The 20,263-nt window shown below is 48.6% G+C and overlaps 1 protein-coding gene across 1 annotated transcript in view; it reads left to right on the forward strand.

The window, feature by feature from the left end:
- The first annotated feature begins 3,895 nt into the window (after window positions 1-3,895).
- Window positions 3,896-20,263, forward strand: part of UCK2 (uridine-cytidine kinase 2) — an 80,475-nt gene continuing 64,107 nt past the window's right edge. The window contains exon 1 of the mRNA XM_045455425.1: window positions 3,896-4,311. Within this exon, the coding sequence (XP_045311381.1) occupies window positions 4,213-4,311 (99 nt within the window). The 5' untranslated portion in view covers window positions 3,896-4,212. The remainder of the gene's footprint in view (window positions 4,312-20,263) is intronic.

Here is a 20,263-nt window from a genome sequence, read left to right on the forward strand (position 1 = left end):
CCAACAGTATCTGAGAATGTGATTAACATCATAGAGCTAGACGTAAGGAGCTTTAATATCATCTGGCCAGCATTTCAGAACAGTGCTTATGATCTGTCCAAGCAATTGCTGATGATAGAAGGCCATACGGGCCACCAAAATGTTTCGGAGACAAGCTAAAGTCTGTTGACATTTTTTTTTTTTTTTCCTGGTTTGGAAATGTGATAGTTTCCACGGTTTGTGAAGCACCTAGAAGTAGAACTTTCCAGATGGAGACAAAATGTAGCATTCCTTGTCTAGGTCAGAACTACAGCTACTCAGAGAGCAGGCAGGCAGACAGAGGACTGGGAACGGCCGTGTCTCCTTTTGTTCCTTGGCCACAGCTGCAATTGCACACTCATGCTGACTTTGTCCCCGTATGTTAACTAGGCCAGAACTTGATCAGACTGAAATCTGTACAGAAAGTAAAATTATCACAGATACCGAGAAAAATGGATTTCCTTGAATCTGTTCTAACTCCGGATTTGATTGAACATGTTTGATTTTTTTTTTTTTTTTTTTTTTCCTTTAGTGCGAGGGGAAGGAGGAAGGTTGGAAATCACTTAGCTCAGAATCTGCAGTGGAATTGCTACAGTAGACTCAAACATGATTTGAACATCCCTAGCTGTGGGATTTGGTGACCAGGCTCCTGAGGGAGGATGACACAGCACAGGGAATAGCACGGACAGCCTGCCTTGCTTTATAGAGAGCAGAGATACAAAGTCCTTGTCGAGGTCACCGGTGCTGAGAATACTCTTAATGTAAATGGACTTGGGTGACTTCCTTACGTGGAGGTAAGGCAGCCCTAGGGAAAGAAGAGAGTGAAAAATGGGAGAGCAGAGTGCAGCTGGATGTCCTTGCTAATTAGGCCTTACCTTTATATAGACAGCTTTTGTTTTTCTTTCCAGAACACTTTCACGTATATTAACTTATGCACAGAAGTCAAATTATGAAACAAGGTACAGGAGGGGCGCCTGGCCGGTTTGGTATAGCATGTGGCTTTTGCTCTTAGGGTTGTGTGTTCGAGTCCCACGTTGAAGGTAGAAATCACATAAACAAATAAAATCTCTCTCTCTCTTTTTTTTTTCCATGAGCAGAGGAGCAGCAGAGAGGGGGAGAGAGAATCCCAAGCAGGCTCCACGCTGTCAGCGCAATACCCCATGAGGGGCTTGAACTCATGAACTGTGAGATCATGGCCTGAGCTGAAATCAAGAGTTGGATGCTTAACCGACTGAGCCACCCAGGCGCACCCCCCCCCCCAAATAAAACCTTTAGACAAGGTGCAGATAAGTGTAACGAATTAGCTCAATTAATGAGTTGGTTGGACTAGTTAATAGATGCACATACAAGGCTACATGTAGACAGTTGCTTGGAATGCCAGGAAAAGAAAACATTTGGAAATAAGACTAGGAACCGTGGAAATACCATCGAGGGAACACCACCATTCATTCCAAAATGGTGGGAGAGAAGTTTACTCCTCGGCACTTTTACCTCGTCCGCATTCTTCATTTGTTGATTCAATACATTCAACATGTATCGAGTGCTTCTTATCTGCCTGTCATTCTGCCCAGTGGGCCTTGGGAATGTAGAAATGAGACATGGTGTTTCTTCCTTTTTTTAACAAATATTTATTAAGGTTCTACAGGTGCCAGAAACTGTTTTAGGTGCTAGGGATATAGCAATTAAAAGGAAAAAAAAAAAAAAAAAAAGCAATGTACAAATGTACAAATCATTTTGTAGTAAGTGTCTTCAAACTAACAAGGTAAAGGCAACCCAAGTGCAACAATAAAAATGTGCTGGCTAGAGGGATGGGCACATGGCTAGTGTGATAGAGCAAGTGTAGTACAATGTTCGTGGTGGAGTCTAGATGGCGGTTCTGTCAGTGTTTAAAACATTTAAACTCTATGCGTCGAAATTTTTGTAAGGAAATATCGTGGGAAAAAAGGCTATAGAAATAAGGAAAGTGGGCGGGGGCGGCGCCTGGGTGGCTCAGTCGGTTGAGCGTCTGCCTTTGTTTCAGGTCACGAGCTCACAGTTTGTGGGTTCGAGCCCTGCATGGGGCTCTGTGCTGTCAGTGCAGAGCCTGCTTCAGATCCTCTGTTCCCTTCTCTGTCTGCCCTCCGCTGCCCAAAAGTAACTGGAACAAACCATGAAATAAGGAAGGTGGGGATTTGGGGAAAATTCATAGAGGATGTAACATTCTTTCGCCCTCTTCTTTCCCTAGTTACCTAATATCCCCTTAGCCCTGGGTCCGTCACGTTTTCCAAGTCCCATTGGGCTTCATCTTGGGCTATAAAGAACTCTGCAAAAGTCTTTGAAGACTGTGAGATCTCCTTAGTGGAGAAAAGCCTTTGGGGCCACGAGGCCGCCTCCTGAATCAGCTAAAACCCACCCACCCCACAGCCACGTGGTAAGGCAGGCTCCTTCCAGCCAACCTCTCCTAAAGGCCTGCCTCTACCTACCCAGGTAGCCTGCTTCCTCCATGTTAGTCTCCTGTGGGAGCGTCTGTGGGAGTTTGGTTTTGGATGGTGACATGAATATTTCAAAAGCGAAAAAAGACCATTTGTGCTTTCTAATACGCTTAATTTTCTCTAGCAAATTTTCTCGAAGTAATTCCGGAGTTGAGGTACTTTACGAAGTTTGAAACGAATGCTATTGACTTAAGCTGTGTTTTGGACTGTGGGAGCCCATCAGCTCATGGGTTGGAAGCTACTGGAGGAGTCCTACCTCTCCCCCACTGCACCCCAGCAAAAGTTCCCTTTCAGGGCTTCAGCCTTGTAGGGCCCTCTCCCAACTCTTACGTGGGGCCTAGACTGTGCCAGCTGCTATTCTAAGAACTTTAAATACAACAATTCACTGAGTACAACAATCCCAGGGTGGAGTTGTCATTATTATTCCCATGTAACAGATGAGAACACTGAGGCACAGGGAGATTATGTGACCTGCTCATGGAACTAGGTGTGAATGCAGAAATCTGCCTCCAGAGGTGGGGGCGGCTGTGAATCACCAGAAAATACTCCCTTTCTAATCAAGTGACTAATTGCCCACCTCTGAAAACCCAGCTCACTGAAAAGTATTAACCGGTCAAAATGACATTCATTACTATTCTAATGTTTTCATAAATCCTAACTCCGCAGGAACCTCAGTATTTGTGATTTCAGACTGGTTTGAAAGGGCCTTGCATTTTGGAGGGAGGGTGCCCTTCATTTAACCCCGTCCGATTACCCTTCTCTGGGGAGAAAGACTCTCGGGAGTCTCTTACTAAGGAGCATGGTGTTTCCAAGAGAGGAAATATTTAGAGCTAGCCGCTGACATATTTTGGCAAACGGGAGGGGGAAATTTTTTCATCTGGGGAAAACACAAGTTTTTAGCCTGAATAATGGGCAAACGACATTAACTCTTTGCTTCATCTTTTTATTTTATTTTATTTTATTTTTAAAATTTACCTCCAAATTAGTTAGGATAGAGTGCAACAAGGATTTCAGGAGTGGAGTCCTTAATGCCCCTTCCCCAAGTAGCCCATCCCCCCTCCCACAACCCCTCCAGTAACCCTCCGTTTGTTCTCCATATTTAAGAGTCTCTTCGGTTTTGTCCCCAGTCTTCGCTTCCTCTTAACCTCCCGTGCTCGTTGGGATTTTGCTTCCCAAGCCCGGGGCGTTGCCAGTCCCCCCATTACCCGATCTGCCCTTGTAGCTCTTCGCCCCCCCTTTGAAATAGACGGAGCACACCCCATGAAAGCGCCGAGCGCGTGTGTCCTGTCCCTCGGTCCGCCGGAGGTCGTCGGGGAAAGGGTTAACCGGGCAGCGGGGCGGGGGGAGGAGGGCCGGCCTCACACCTCTCCGGGAGACCTCGGGCGGCGGCGGCGGCGGCGGCGGCGGGGCCCGGGAGGGGCGGAGGCTGGGGCTGGACGCCTCGCCGCCTCCGCCTCGGCGAATAGCAGCGCGCTGCCCGCCCGGATTGGAGCAGCAGCATCACGCTGACCTCCGCCTGGGCTGTAAACCGAGCCGGCCGCTGCGGGCAGAGGCAGGCTCTCGGCGCCTCCGGGAAAGGCAGCCCCACGGCCGAGCTCCGCGCGGCTCGCAGGGACCCGGGCAGCGCCCCAGCCGCGGCTGCGGGGAGCGGGGGAGCCCGACGCGGGCGCGGGCGGGGAGCGTGCGTCCGTCGGCAGCAGCGGGAGGAGGGGCGGCGCCAGCCATGGCCGGGGACAGCGAGCAGACCCTGCAGAACCACCAGCAGCCCAACGGCGGCGAGCCCTTCCTGATCGGCGTCAGCGGGGGCACGGCCAGCGGCAAGGTACGGGGGGTCGCGGCGCCGCGCTCCCGGGCCCGGGCCGGGCGGCGGTGCATGTGGCGCGGCCGCGGGCCGTGTCAGTTGCTGCAGCCACCGCGTGGCCCGCGCGCCTCCGCTCCTGGCCGCGCTCCAGCGCCCAGTGTCTCCCCACCCCACCCCCACCCCCTGCCTCTGCGCGGACTGCGGGCGGGGATTCCGGTCATCGCGGTCCCCCGGGGTACGCCGGCCACGGGTCGCAGGGCTGGCGCGCGCCCGCTCGCTCTTTTTCTCCGCTGCGGTAACTCGTGGCCGGGCTCCTAGGGGGAACGGGCAGAGAAAGCGGATGCTTATTGTTTTGCGAGTCCGACGGTGGGGGCGGGGGGAGAGGGCTTTAAGCGGGGTCGCCGGGGAGCCCCCGACGCGCCCCCTCCCCCAAGCCCCGCCTGGGTGGGGGGTGGGGTGGGGGAACTCGCCCCGCGGCGCGGCGCGGGCCGCGAGGGCGGGGCGAGCCGGGAAGCCCGACCTGGAGGGCTGCGGGAACGCGCGAGGCGGCGTTCCGGGGAAGGGAGCTCGTGTCGGGCTGGGGACTGCGGGGGTTTCTTGAGGGGAAAATCCTGAGCGCCAACTAGGTGCGGTGACATGGACCAAATGACAATACGGGCTTCCGTATGGCTATGAGCAGAAACGTGGCCGGTTTCAATGAGAAAGTTGTTCTGGCTCCGTGCGTGCTCCTCGGTTGCAGGGGCTTTAGCGTCGTGGGCGCACGGAAAGGGGTCAGTCCTAGGGGCGTCCGACCCCCCGCAGGAGCCCGTCTTTGTTTTATCAGCCAAGCAAGAAAAAACGAGGGAAATGCTTTTTTAGCTTTACCCCGGGCCTTTCCTGCAGGTGGAGAAGGGTGGAGACCTCGCAGATGTTTCTTTCTTCGCTCCCCTTTACTGCATTTAAGATGTGGGTACTTGTTTCCTCGGCGTTTAGCAAGCTCCCATTGCATTGGGAGCATGGGCTCCTCCTGGCGAGCCTGCGAGCCGTGGGCTGTGCGCGCCGCGTTTGGCGAGGTGGGATGCTGCCTCCCAGGGCCGGGGAGAGCGGAGCGGGGAGGCTGGTTGGCGCCATGAGGAGCGAGCCACGAGGCTCTCGCGCCCTAGCCGACTCCTCCCGAGCCCCTCCTCCATTTTGGCTCCACGTTTTCCCCTCCGGGTCCCCGCGGGGGCCCAGACCCGGCAGCTGGCGCTGGGAAACTTCTTTATTGATGGAGTTCATCTTGTCTCTCGCTCCCAGGGCGAGGAATCTGGCAGCTTTTAGGTCCCCAAAGTTGATGTGGCATTTGCCCCCCCCCCCCCCCCCCCCCCGGCCGAATGCGTTTTCAGGCTGCTAAATGTTCTCTGCCAGCGCTGTTGCTGGTTCTTAGAAGCAAAGGTAGAGGCCAAGCACTTTCAGGAAGGTTTCCCTGTTCTTTTAGGATTATTCTTGCCCCCCCTCTTTTGTGTAGCCTGCGCCTGTTGCATGGGGCCTTTTTGTTGTTGATGGCTGTATTCCCAGCGCTCCTTCCTATCGCACATGTCTGGCACGTAGCTCGCCCCAATCGTTAACCTGAGGTTGAGTCCTCCTGGGAGGAGGGAGACTTAAACTGGCAGATGAGTGTGGCATTTAGAAACCATGTCCTTGGTAATCATCTAAATGATATCGTCACTCCAAACGTGGAAGCAGACCCTGTGCGGTGAAATAACTCCATTCTCCTTATTTTTGTGTTCATCGGTCATCACCTGGTCTCAATTGATACTCCGCGTAAGTCGTGTTACTTCTTTTTTTTTTTTTTTTTAATTTTTTTTAACATTTATTCATTTTTGAAAGGCAGAGACAGAGGGAGAAACAGAAGTGGGCTCCAGGCTCCAAGCTCCGAGCTATCAGCACAGAGCCGGATGCGGGGCCCGAACTCACAGACCGCGAGATAATGACCTGAGCTGAAGTTGGCCATTTAACCGACTGAGCCACCCAGGCGCCCCAGTCGTGTTACTTCTGTAATGTGTCCAATGGGAACTAGTAGTGAGCCCTGCTCCTGGGGTTCTCATGGAGGAGGAAGATTATAGTAACTCCGAAGAAGGAGTCTTCAAAACCAGGTTTTTGTATTTCCTCTGAAAGGACAGGTCTAGAGAGAACAAGAAGTCACACTGGAAGGGAAAAAAAAAGGAAACAGTGTAAAGCATATTGTACATTTTGGGCATTAATAAATACTGTGTCATTGTTTAAGAATATTATATCATTGTTTTGTTATTTAAACATTTTTTTTTAACACCCATTTATTATTGAGAGACAAAAAGAGACAGAGCATGAGCAGGGGAGGGGCAGAGAGAGAGAGAGGGGGGGACACAGAATCCGAAGCAGGCTCCAGGCTCCGAGCTGTCAGCACAGAGCCCATGGGGCTCGAACTCACAAACCGCGAGATCATGACCTGAGTCGAAGTCGGATGCTTCACTTAACCACTGAGCCACCCAGGCACCCCTGTTATTTTAAAAAGCCCAAAGGAGCACTGAACTTCTGTAATTCCATGTAGTAGTTCATTTGCTGGGATTATATCTTGATTCTCTTATTCCAGGCCTTAGTGCCTTTCCTGAAAGAAATTCAAAGTATTTTTTTAGAGGATGTGCAGCACCAACAGGCTGGACCTCCTTTGGAAGTCTGAAATCTGAACATAGTTGTGCAAGAGGATCTGGAAGCAAGATTGGTCCTCCGCTTCCTCGGGTATTTATTATGTGTCTGTTAAAAGGATTTGGGAAAGGCAAAGGGTCTCAAAACATCATCAAAAATGACAGTTTAGAGCCAGGAGGAACCTCAGAGTCCAGTCCCTGGAGTCCAACACTTAGTCTCATCACTTCTAGAATAGAAAAATGTATCCATGTGATGTACTTAGCGGCGGACCCAGTTCTGGACTGATGCTGGTTGATCCCCGCTGTTGCCTCGTTAAGAAAGAATTGACTGAGGACGAAGAGTAAGACTAAGGTGGGGGGTGGGGGTGGGAAACACATGTTTACAGCCTTCGCCTTGGAAAAGGGCTGCGGGGAAATGGCCGTGGACTGGTTTCAGACGTACTTGACCCAAAGGGAAATGGAAATGCAGATTGCTCTGTACTCTTGGCCCAGCCCTGTAGATCTTGGTTGTCCCCCACCCCCCGCACCCCTCCTTTATAAGAAACATCAACTCCCTGTTCAGCTTCTCTTGAGGGCTCAGATTTGTCTCTGTTGTGGCCGCCCTAAGTACAAAAATTGTATCTCAGACTAAGTTATTTTGGTTGTACAAGGCAAAAAAAAAAAAAAAAAAAAAAGTGATTGCAGTTCCATCTATCACATTTTTTAGTTTGTTTTATAAATGACGACGAATCAGAACTTGCGAGTAAGCTTTGCCAGGCTGACATGGTGAGTCATTGTTAAAGACTCATGGTAAAATTGTGGTGGGTTGAGGAGGTTATTCTGACCTATGTTACCCAGATTCTCCTGCTTTCCTCCGAAAGGACAGGTCTAGATGAGCAAGAAGTCACACAGGAAGAGGGAAAAAAAAAAGCCTCAACTTCTCTGCCCACATATATGTCCCTGACCGTAGATGCCATTCTGTCTTTTTTCGGTGGTTTCTTCCATGACCGATTAAAGTCGCTTCTCAATGGCCGCCATCAGAGTGGGCTTCTTTCTTTGCCTATATCTCCTTTTTGGAAATCGTGGACCACTCTCCGTTGCCCAGACTACTGGTCAAATATTTCAGCCTAGTGCAGATCCCCTAATGTGGTCCCAGACTGTCTCTTTTTCCCCTCTTCTCCCCCACCCATGTGCACAGACAGACACACACGTACGGAACTCTTTCACTTAAACTTTTGCTTAGGATCTTCTCTGGAATGGCCTCTAATCCTTTTAAGCCTTCAGTTCTGTAAATAACTTCCTCCAGGGGACTTTGTTATTCATTTCCTTAATCAGAATTGTTTTGTTTTTTTTTTTGTCTCCCGTGCTTCCATAGTCTTACCGACATTTTGCCTTGGCGTCTGGCTGTTTGTTGACTGCTTGTTGACTGCCTCCCCCACTGCACTAGAAGTTCTGTGAGAGCATCTGGAGTATTTGGGCCTTCATGTCCCCGTCAGTGGTTGATACGGTGCTGCTGTTTGGTGTTAGGTGTTGATTGAGCTGCGTTACGCAGACCAAGACTTGTAATTATCCTTTGTTATTTGATTCATAAGACTATTTGAATTAGGATTTGGAGCCACAGTTGAAACCACGTTTACCTCTGTGATGCATGTTGTAACGACCAAACTCTAAAAAAAGCCCCCTGAACCCTAATGCATTGGTATTGCTTAACCAGAGCCTAGCATTTATTTAGTATGCACTAAATAAGTATTTGTTGAATGAAGGTCATTTTGCAGAATACCGTATTAAGTGCTTCTTTTGTTGTTTGTTTATTTTTGAGAGAGAGAGAGCACATTCACGTAAGTGGGGGAGGGGGCAGAGAGAGAGGGGGACAGCAGAGAGCCCTATGTGGGGCTCGAACTCGCGAACGGTGAGATCATGACCTGCCTGAGCCGAGGTCAGACGCGCCACGGATTGAGCCACCCAGCCGCCCCTGTCTGTATTAAGTGCTTTTGAGGAGAAGTTGGGATGTGAGGATATGTGAGAGAAAGTCTATCAGTATTTTGCCGTTGAATGTTGCTTAAACCACTTTTACCATGAAGCCAGATTCTCTTTTTCTTGTTTTGTTTTTTTAAGATTTTACTCATTTCTTAAAGTAACCTCTACTCCGAACGTGGGGCTGAAACCTACAAGCCGAGGTCGAGTGCTGCACGGCTGAGCCAGCCTGGTGCCCCGCCCCCGCCCAAGCCAGTTCATCTGTAAAGCATTTGATGTGCTCTCCATTTGAAGTCAGGCAGGCGGCTGTCTTCCCTGTTGATGGGAAACAAGGGAAGACATGAGGTTAGGAGAGTTTTTGACTTGACTGACGGTGGCTAGTAAGGGATACAGCTTGGATCGGAGTCCGGATTTTCCCTTTCCTAGATCTGTGTCTGTTCTGAGCTATCTTCATAAGCAGCAAGGAGGTTGGTCTGACTGTGTGTGAGTAACACAGATCAAGAGGGCAAACGGCAGTGCCCTCAGAGGTCTGGGCTGTCACCTCCCCTTAGCTCGACCATGACTCATCTGCTTTTGGAGCATCTGGAATGTGCCGTGGGGCCTGCATCCCCTTGATTCCATCACCCTGTTCCTGGACCCTTCAGCGGCCGTGCCCCTCCTGCCGGGCCGCTCACTCTGCACCCTCCTTCTGTTAGGTTCTCCCAGAATTCTGGGGACTGGGTTGGTCCCACTGGCTTTCTCAGAGCTGGCACTGTGTGCGTTCTGCCGCCCCAAACTGCTGCTGTGGCCATCAACGAACGCCTGGCGCAATGTGGCTCTGCTGGCCTCCTGCCCCTCTCCCCTTTGCTCTCTGTGTTGCAGCCACACAGGCTGCACCCCACCCCTGGCTTTCCCTCTGCCCAAGGACGTTGTTGGTTGTGCCAGCGCCTAACACGGAGCCCGGTAGAGGAAAGGAGACCTAGCAGACCTTGAGGGCTCCTGTGTGTTCCTCTCGTGCCGCCTGCCCGTTGTCCCCAGCTGTGCCTGTGGGGTCAGCTGCCTTCCTTTTCCTTCCTTGCTTGAATGTCTTTGAAGTGTGGCTTCTGATGCACACTCTCTGTGGTCACCTGACTCCGGCTGGCTCGGTGGCCCTTGCTGAGATCTTTTGCCTGATGTCCTTGTTTCTTTGTTGGGTGTTGCTTTCACGAAGTTCTGTGCTGGGGACACATTGTGTTGGGAAGTTTCCCTGTTGAGGACCTGGTCTTTGTTGCTGGTGGGATCTGAGATGGTGCTGTTGGACTATTCAAGATCTCTGAGGTCTTTTAGGTGTGGGTCTCCGTGTTTTAAGCCAGTGGAAAAGCTTGGAGGGGGTACCCTCTGTGTGTGTGTGTGTGTGTGTGTGTGTGTGTGAGCGCGCACGTGTTCAGGTGTGTTTTCGTGTCCATTAAACCACTATTTAAAAATTTATTTTATTTTATTCATTTATTTTTTATTTAATTTTTATTTTTATTCTTTACTTTTTTTAACATTTTATTTATTTTTGAGAGAGACAGACAGAGTGCGAGCAGGGGAGGGGCAGAGAGAGAGGGAGACATGGAATCTGAAGCAGGCTCCGGGCTATGAGCTGTCAGCACAGAGCCCAACACGGGGCTCAAACCCACAAACTGTGAGATCGTGACCTGAGCTGAAGTCCGATGCTTAACTGACTGGGCCACCCTGGCGCCCCTATTTTTTTTTTTAATTTTAATTAATATCATCAAATCACTTTTGTCAGTAAGCCAGCTTACTAAAGCATTTGACCATCTCTTTTTCATGATGTATCATGTATATGTATATATGAATTACATGAACATAATCTCTATAAAACACAAAAATAAGAGCTATAAAACAGAAAAATGATATAAAGAGTTAAAATGATGGTTTCTTTATTTTTAATTTTTTTAAATGTTTATTTTTGGGGAGAGAGAGAGAGAGAGAGAGAGACAGAGCATGAGCAGGGGAGGGGCAGAGAGAAAGGGAGACACAGAATCTGAGGCAGGCTCCGGGCTCTGAGCTGTCAGCACAGAGCCCAGCCCAGAGTGGGGCTCGAACCCACAAACTGCCAGATCATGACCTGAGCCAAAGTCGAGTGCTTAACCGACTGAGCCACCCAGGCGCACCAAAATGATGGTTTCTTTAAAGGTATAAAACCTTTTGATTTTACTAAGATATTTTTTATTTGTGACTAAAGAGTGTTTTATTTTTAAAAATCTTGTTTCACACGTGGTGACTCATGGATGTTGGATGATCTTGGTGATATTAGTCTTGGTGACTACAAGGCTGAATGAAGGCTTAGTTCTAAGTTTAGTCTTTTGAATACTGATTAAAAGACCATCCTGTTTGAAAGAGTTATCTCCTTCAAAGATCCAAGAACAAGAAAGTCCCCATTTGCAGTGTTTGCCAAATCACATTAGTCCCCTCCCCCAAAACCCAATGAGAAAATTTTCACCTTTGTGCATCAGCTGTTTTTACAAACCAAGGTGCTTCATTAACTAGTTGAATTCAAACTCCACTGAAAATCCTTATCTGGAGTATTTTACAAGTTCTTACAAGTTTCTGTTTACAGGTGCACACATAGTTTTTGTCAACAGTGTTGCTTAACAGTGGAAACATTTTCGAATCTCTTTACCAGATAATTGGATCGTTTACTTTTAATAGATATATTTCTTTGCCTTCAATCCTACATAAAACAACAAGTCAAAGTTTATTTTTGAAAGAGCAGGATTTCTAAACGAACAAGTAACTGCAAAGATCACGTGAAAATGATAAGACAGGAGTGTCTAAAAGACCAGAGAAAAGGTGTAACAGCTGTCAGGTGTTGACAGAAAGTAACTCATCAGTGGGGCACGTGGGTGGCTCAGTGGCGATCCGGCCCTGTGTTGAGCTGCCAGCGAGGAGCCTGCTTGGGATTCATTCTCTCTCTGTCTCTGTCCCTCTCCCTTCCCCTCTGCCCCTCCCCTGCCCGTGTGCAGGCTCACTCTCTCCCTCTCTCTCCAAAAAAACAAAAACAAAATCCAAAACAAACCAAACTAATGGGTGTTCAGGTCACATGCGTGCAAGAGTTAAGTGAACATGAAATTCATACAGAGAAAGCCAAAGTAGTTACAATAAAGAAATTACCATCAATAGGCTACTTAACATAATAACCTGAAAAGTCTGAAGAATCCTAGAAAGCATTGAACCTTTGGGCCTCTCCTAAGCAGTAATTGGATTGCATGGGGGTGGGGGGGTGAGGGGGTGGGGGCATTGGTTCTAAAATGGACCACGCATGCTTTGAGAATTTTGAATGATGATGGGAGAAAGTAACACACACACACACACACACACACAAATCAGTTTGCTCTGTTACCTGGCTATTAAAAATGGTCTTTCCATAGTGTAAGAAAAAAAAAAGTAGTTATTTCTTATAAATCTTTTTTTTTTTTTTCAACGTTTATTTATTTTTGGGACAGAGAGAGACAGAGCATGAATGGGGGAGGGGCAGAGAGAGGGAGACACAGAATCGGAAACAGGCTCCAGGTTCTGAGCCATCAGCCCAGAGCCTGACGCGGGGCTCGAACTCACGGACCGAGAGATCGTGACCTGGCTGAAGTCGGACGCTTAACCGACTGCGCCACCCAGGCGCCCCAAAAAAGTAGTTATTTCTGCATGGTTACAGCCTATGAAACCGCAGAAGTGTGTAGAGTGTCTCTGAACCTCCCGATACTTCCTGTAGTAACCTTGAGTTCCCTGTGGAGCAGGTGGCCTGCAGTTTTATTCCTGCCCCATGTGGTCCCCCACCTCCTAGAAGGTTCTGCCACATGCCCTTTGTGTGCCTTGTAGAAACGGTATCGTAGGACTTGTATAAGACTCAGGAGAAGCATAAGAGTTTTATGTGTGCAGGCGAAGTAGGGTTGTGCTTCTTTAGTGCTTTAATCAGTGTGTGAGTATGCCATCTTGTCTGAAATGTTGGCCTTTCCCCACCTTAGCTGAAGGGCCATTCTGTCCTGTCTCAACACACACCGCCTGCCTGTCCTCTAGGAAGCCGCGGGTTCTGCAGGTGTCGCCAGGAATGCCCCTTTCCCCACAGTGGAGGGTGAGCCCTGTCTGCCTTGTGCGGGTTGGTGGGTCTCAGGCTGTAGAGAGAGAGCTTGTAGCATGCAATGCTAAGAGCCCTGACTTGTGATTTGGACTCTGGTCTTCAAACATGTTTGCATCCTTAACTATGAGAAGCTTTGGAGAATTCTTTATCCCATTGCATCTATATATTTTTAAACTTATTTCTTTCTTTTGAGAAATAGAGCGAGAGAGCGTGAGCAGGGGAGGGGCAGAGAGAGAATCCCAAGCAGGCTCCATACTGTCAGCACAGAGCCCGATGTGGGGCTCGATCTCATGAACCTCGAGATTCTGACGTAAGCCAAAATCAGGAGTCGGCTGCTTCACCGACTGAACCACCCAGGCTCCCCTCCCAGTGCTTATTTTTTGACACCAGTTTTCTTTCATCATGAGTAAAGAGTAGCAAAGGATATATTTCTGATATATTGTAAACATTGACATTCTAAAATTTCTGATGTTATAAATATTGACATTCTGAAATAATAATTGTTTCGTTCTTTAAAGTGTATCTAGTGGGCTTCTAAATACTGGAGTAATTTGGCCTATTGTCATCCATTAAAAATATAGATGAATAAGCTCATATTTGAGTCAGAAAGCTTCATTTTTTTCTTTTTCCTCCTTGAAATCATTTCAGTTCCACTTTCCCCACAAAATGTTAACTTAATTTCATCTATTTTTATTCTTTTTTTTTTTTTCGTTTTTATTTATTTTTGAGACAGAGAGAGACAGAGCATGAACAGGGGAGGGGAAGAGAGAGAGGGAGACACAGAATCTGAAACAGGCTCCAGGCTCTGAGCTGTCAGCACAGAGCCCGACGCGGGGCTCGAACCCACGGACCGTGAGATCATGACCTGAGCCGAAGTCGGACGCTTAACCGACCAAGCCACCAGGCGCCCCTCATCTATTTTTATTCTTAAATCTTGTATTGATCATTCTATCATCTTTTTTAATGTTTATTTTTGAGAGAGAGTGCATGTGTGTGTGTATGCACACGTGGGGGAGGGGCAGAGACAGACGGAAACACAGAATCGGAAGCAGACTCCAGGCTCTGAGCCATCTGCGCAGAGCCCGACGCGGGGCTCGAACTCACAAGCGGTGAGATCATGACCTGAGCCGAAGTTGGACACTCAACCGACTGGGCCACCCAGGCGCCCCGATTATTCTATCGTCCTTATGTGACAAAATGTATGTGCACATTGGAAGGTTTTTTCTATTCTTAGAAGTCTCAGCATTAATTTTCTTTCAGATTATGCTACTGTGGTTTTTGTCATAAGTTAATCAGAACAAATATATACCCACTTTGATACTTACTTAAACTAAAAAGGTAGAATTTTGTTGGAAAGCAACTTGATGGTTATAGCCTGTATCGGGGTGGGTTATTACTGTTTAAGGCTACAATAAGATTTTCCTCTTGTATAGATAGAAACTTTGAGAAGTGCTGTTGACATAACTAGATGGGAATGGAAAGGCTTTTGTTCTATCAAAGTCGCTCAGTTTTTACATTCCAAAGTATGTGTCAGAATCCAATGTATTTAAAAAAAATTTTTTTATGTTTATTCATTTTTGACAGAGAGAGAGAGAGAGAGAGAGAGAGAGAGACAGACAGACAGAGCATGAGTGGGGGAGGGGCAGAGACAGAGGGAGACACAGAATCTGAAACAGGCTCCAGGCTCTGAGCTGTCAGCACAGAGCCCGACGCGGGGCTCGAACTCACGGACGGTGAGATCATGACCTGAGCTGAAGTCGGACGCTCAGCCGACTGAGCCACCCAGGCGCCCCAGAATCCAGTGTAGTTTTATGAGTCAACCAGCTTGCCACTCACCTCCTTTAATTTTGTCAAAGACAGAAAACTGGAGACCTTCAGACTTGTAAAAGGACTTATTACCCAATCATCAGACCATTCATTTTTCGGTATCGGCACTCGTATTTCATGTTGCCCCTTTGGCCACTGATTTAGGGATTGTGGGTTCCAGCCCAGCTTTGCCCGTTGCTTACTGGGTATCTGGATTTTCATCTACAGGAAAGGCTCTCCTTTCATCCCTTAATTAACATTTTTCAATTCTGTAGCTAGCCTCGAGTGTTCTTGAATTGTTCTCTCACAACTGGTCACACTTACCAAGTACTTCTCCCACCCACACCTGCATAACGTGGTTGGCATTTGTGACCTTCTGGGGTGGGGGGGGAGTCCTGAGAAACTGGTATTCCCTGCCACTTGCCAACATGCACTTCAACTGGGTATGAACTGGGTTTCCCGTAGATCCTGTGACCCTGTGTCTTGCTCTCATAGATGTTGTTGCTTTTCCTAGCATCCCTCCCTCCCGGTACCTTGCTTTTCCTTACCTGGCTAACCCCTGCTCATCTTTCTGTAGGCGTCCTGTCATGGTCTTTCTTGGGAAGTCCTCTCAGGCATGATTGAGTGTCCCTCCTCTGTGTTGCTAAAGCATCAGTCATAGGATGTCCCCCATTCTGTGTTGCCCTTGCTCACTTAAGTCTGTCTTCCTCTCTCCACTGCTGTCTCAGGGACTGTTTTTCCTCACTGTTGCCTGAGGCTCACACACGGGCTAAAACTAAAACCAGCCTAGGTAGGTTCTCCATACATGTTTGTTGAATAGCCAAATATTAAGGGCCTCTTTTTCACAATCCTTGACATTTTCACTTGGGATCTCAACAGGAATCTCAGTATGGCCAACATTTCACTCCTGATCTTCCCCTCACATGTGTTCAGCCTGCAGCTCTTCTGCATCTCAGCTGATGACAGCCTTCATCCTTGTGGTTGCTCTGACCTAAACCGTGGAGTCATTCTTGACTACCATCTTTCATTTGCACCCAGTCCGTTAAGAAATCTTGTTGGTTCTACCGTTAAAGCGTGTCCTCAGTCTGCCCCTATTCACCTCCACCGCTTCCCTCCGGGTCCAAGCCACCAACATCTTGGGGTTGGGCCATTGCAGTAGTATCCTAGCTCCTCTCCCTGTCCTGCCTCGGTCCTTGTGCATTCCGTTCTCATGGCGGCCAGTGATCCCGTTCAAGTAGAAGGCTGGATGATAATTTCCCTGCTCTGCTTAGAACCCCGAAGTAGCTTCCCATTTTACTCGCAGTAGAAGCCACAGTCCTTGCAGAGACCCGCAAGTCCCCAAGATGGGCTCTGCACTGGCTGTTCTTTCTGCCAGGGTAGCACTTCTCTCAGATATCAGCGTGGTTAGCTCTCTTACCTCCTCATGGTCCCGTTGTTTAAAACTGCACACTGTAGGCACTCAGTTACAGAAAAACCTTGGTTGGCGAGCATAGTTTGTTCCAGAAACATGCTTGTCATTGAAAGCACTCATATATCAAGGTGAATTTCAAGAACCATTGGCTCAGTGGTGATCATGTGATGTTCGGCATCACAAATGACAAGACATCGCTTGTTTATCAAGTTAAAATTTGGTAGAAATGATTGCTTGTCTTGGGGAACACTCCCAGAGCAAGTTATAATCCAAGGTTTTACTGTACTTTTTGGATAAATGGTTGAAGAATTCATTACTTGTTTGCTAGGTTGCCTCGTCTAATATTTTCAGCATTTAAACCTGGTTGCTTTGGCTTTTGCTGGGAGATGTGGATAGTTATTCCTTGACTGTTCGCATTTGTCCTTCCTTGTGAGGTCCCTTTACCTGGGTAGGATGATGACTGGTACCTTGTCCATCACAGAGCTCAGTGTAGGGGTACATGCTAGATGGCTTAGGTGCCTGTTTACGGGTGCATTTTTATTTATTGTTTTAAACTTTATTTTGAGAGACAGAGTGGGGGAGAGGGACGGAGGGAGAGAGAGAGAATCCCAAGCTGGCTGCACGTTATCAGCGCAGAGCAGGACGTGGGGCTCGAACCCACAAACCGTGAGATCGTGACCTGAGCTGAAACCAAGAGTTGGACGCTAAATCGGCTGAGGCGCCCAGGGGCCTGATTTTGAATTTTTTTTTTTTTTTTGTTTAAAGTTTATTCACTTTGAGATAGAGTGGGGGAGGGGCAGAGAGAGACTCTCAAGCTGGCTCTGCACCAGCAACGTGGAGCAGACCTGGGGCTCGCAGGGGCTCGAACTCCCGAACCGCGAGATCCTGACCTGAACCGAAGCCAATAGTCAAGACTCTTAAGCAACTGAGCCACCGAGGCGGCCTTAATGGTGCATTTTTTAAAAATATCAAATCAGCTGGAGGGTAACCTTCACGTCTTGTCAGATTCTTATTAGGAGTGACACCTATTTTGTTTGAGTCGACGCTTGTGGATGTGAACTGGGTCTTTACTTTAACTCAAGAAATGCTAGAAGAGTAGCTCTTTGAAGCCAAAGTGGTTATCTTCTCTATCTTAGGGGGAGACTGAGCCATCGTCTTCGGAGAAAAGCTGTCTTGGCTTTGGGCAGCCTGCGTTAGTCTGAATAACCGGCCTTTTGTAGCTTGGATTGGAGCCAGGAAAGTGCTGAGCAGAGCTTTGGGTGAGGGCATGGCGGCCTTTTGGCTTCTGAGTTTAGTGTGGCTTGTAGGGAACCCGATGCATCCTTGTCGAGACGTAGAGAGTTGACACGACACAGCCGCCTTCCAAAGCTGTTGTCCCTTTGGGATTATGGATGTGCTTTCATCAACACAGATGCTATATAATTATGTGTATTATAAACTTTAGTTTCTGCTGTACGACAGCAGTGTTAAGATCTGAGATGCTTATAGATACTTTTTTAATGTTTTAAGTGTACTTACTTCTTTGAGAGAGAGAACGACAGAACCAGTGGGGGAGGGGCAGAGAGAGAGAGAGAGAGAGAGTGGGACAAGGATCCAAAGCAGGCTCTGTGCTGACAGCAGGGAGCCCGACGTGGGGCTCGAACTTAAGAGCCGTGAGATCGTGACCTGAGCTAAAGTCAGATGCTTAACTGGCTGAGCCACCCAGGTGCCCCATGAGATGCCTGTATTTAAAACGTTTTCTTTTTTTGATAAAAGAACCACAAACCCTGTAGACTGGACTAGTTATGGTCTTTACTGCTGAGGTAAATTCATGATAGGATTGGTCATGAGAAGTAGTTCTGAGCAGGAATAGAACTCAGAACCCAGGGCATGTATCCAGGGGGGTAGGGGTGGCCCTGCCTCGTTTGTGAGGCTCGTGGGTTGGCATCTCTGACGACAGGTGCCTAGGAATCAGTGGACATTTATTGAAGCAGCTATGGAATGACTGTCCTTTGTCTTTGTGGAGGTTTCTAAGGAGTTTCTTTCTTTTTTTTTCTTAAGGTTTATTTTTGAGAGAGAGAGAGACAGAGTGCAAACAGGGGAGGGGCAGAGAGAGAGGGAACCACAGAATCCGAAGCAGGCTCCAGGCTCCGAGCTGTCAGCACACAGCCCAACGTGGAGCCCGAACTCATGAGCCTTGAGATGACCTGAGCCGAAGTTGGAGGCTTAACTGACTGAGCCACCCAGGTGTCCCTAGGGCGTGTTTCTATTGTGTGGCATATTGGTCGTCTGAAAAACTTTCTCCGTGAGTTGAATTTGGTGAGGAGATTGGCCAAGGGCCGTGCTGTTTAGGGTGAGGCATATCTCCCGAGGACCTGTTGATTTTTCTACTGAGGCAAAACATACTATTTTGACTAGTCAGTGGCTTTATTTTTCTCCGCTTCCTTGGTAGAGAGGGTAAATATTTGAAAACAGAATGAACAGAATAGTATTTGACACATAGTATTGAACACTGAGAGGCGGTGAATACTCTTGAATACTCTCAGTGAATACTCTCTTTAAGCAAGAGAGGCAGTGAATACTCTTCTGGAAGAAAAGGCAAGCAGGGGGTGCTCTCCTTGGCTGACTTTGAAGGACACAGAGCTGAGTGCACTCGGGATTGGCCCTTTGGTCTCTAGAAGCTATGATCAGGAGAGGTCATGCTTGAGGTGGAAAAGCTTGCATTTCTGGACATTTCTGGACGTGTCCTCTAAGACCTAAAATCCCAGGCCTGCCCTGAGGCTCCTTTTACAGGTTTTAGTGGGGATTAAAGTCTTTATGGTTGATAGACTCGAGACCTTATGAGGTCTCTTCTTCAAGCAAGGATTGGAGCGCAGCTCCCTGGTTTCTTCTGGAAAATGCTTTCCCGCTGCAAGGCCAGACAGCTTCGAGGGGTGCAACAGACACAGCCATGCTCTTGTTAACATCCCAGCTCGACCACTCCTCATCTGTGTCTTCTGAACCCGTTTGTACATCTGGGAAGAGCAGGTTATGTCTGCTTTGGAGGATTGCTGGTAGGATGTGAGGAGAAAATGCACACAGGGGGGGTTATCCGTGGCGGCGTTTCTGCAGCGGCCGGAACCCGTGGCTCGTGCCCCGTGCTGCTGTCTGCCCACTTCCAACCAGCCCAGCTTCCTGGACGTGTGAGCCCGACGTGTCCAGGCGTGGTGGCACGGATGGCGATGGGGCCAGTTTGATTTCCATTTACTGATGTGATGTGATTTGCTTCCCTGCGGATCAGGCCCCCCCAACGGGTCAGATGCTGGCCACTCCCTCCCGCAGGCCACCTTTCAGTCGTCCTGTTCTCTCGTTGCCGCAGGCCTCAGTGGTCCTTTCCTGCCGTTGTCAAGTTGGACCTCTTCTTGAAAAGATTTGGGCGGACTTGTCTCACAGTGGGTGGTTATAGGGGAAGAAAAAGCAGCTTACTGACATTCCTTTTAAAAACCCTTCTAGGGGCGCCTGGGTGGCTCAGTCGGTTAAGCGTCTGACTTCAGCTCAGGTCACTATCTCGCAGTCCATGAGTTCGAGCCCCGCGTCGGGCTCTGGGCTGGTGGCTCAGAGCCTGGAGCCTGCTGCCGATTCTGTGTCTTCCTCTCTCTCTGCCCCTCCCCTGTTCATGCTCAGTCTCTCTCTGTCTCAAAAATAAATAAACGTTAAAAAAAAAAATTAAAAAAAAAAACAAAAACCCTTCTAATTGGGACGCCTGGGTGGCCCCGTCAGTTAAGCGACCGACCCTTGGTTTCCGCTCAGGTCATGATCTCACGGTTTGTGAGTTTGAGCCCTGCGTCGGGTTCTGGAATGACAGTGTGGAGCCTGCTTGGGATTCTCTCTCTGCCCCTCACCCACTCATGCTCTCTCTCTCTCAAAATAAATTAATAAACTTAAGAAAAAAAAAACCCTTCTATTTAAAAATAGAACCTGTGGGGGGCCTCTGGGTGGCTCAGTCGGTTAAGCATCCGACTTTGGCTCAGGTCATGAGCTCACGGTTCGTGAGTTCGAGCCCCGCGTCGGGCTCTGTGCTGACAACTCGGAGCCTGGAGCCTG

The sequence above is a fragment of the Leopardus geoffroyi genome, chromosome C3, assembly GCF_018350155.1.
Source record: "Leopardus geoffroyi isolate Oge1 chromosome C3, O.geoffroyi_Oge1_pat1.0, whole genome shotgun sequence".
NCBI classification, from domain to species: Eukaryota; Metazoa; Chordata; class Mammalia; order Carnivora; family Felidae; genus Leopardus; species Leopardus geoffroyi.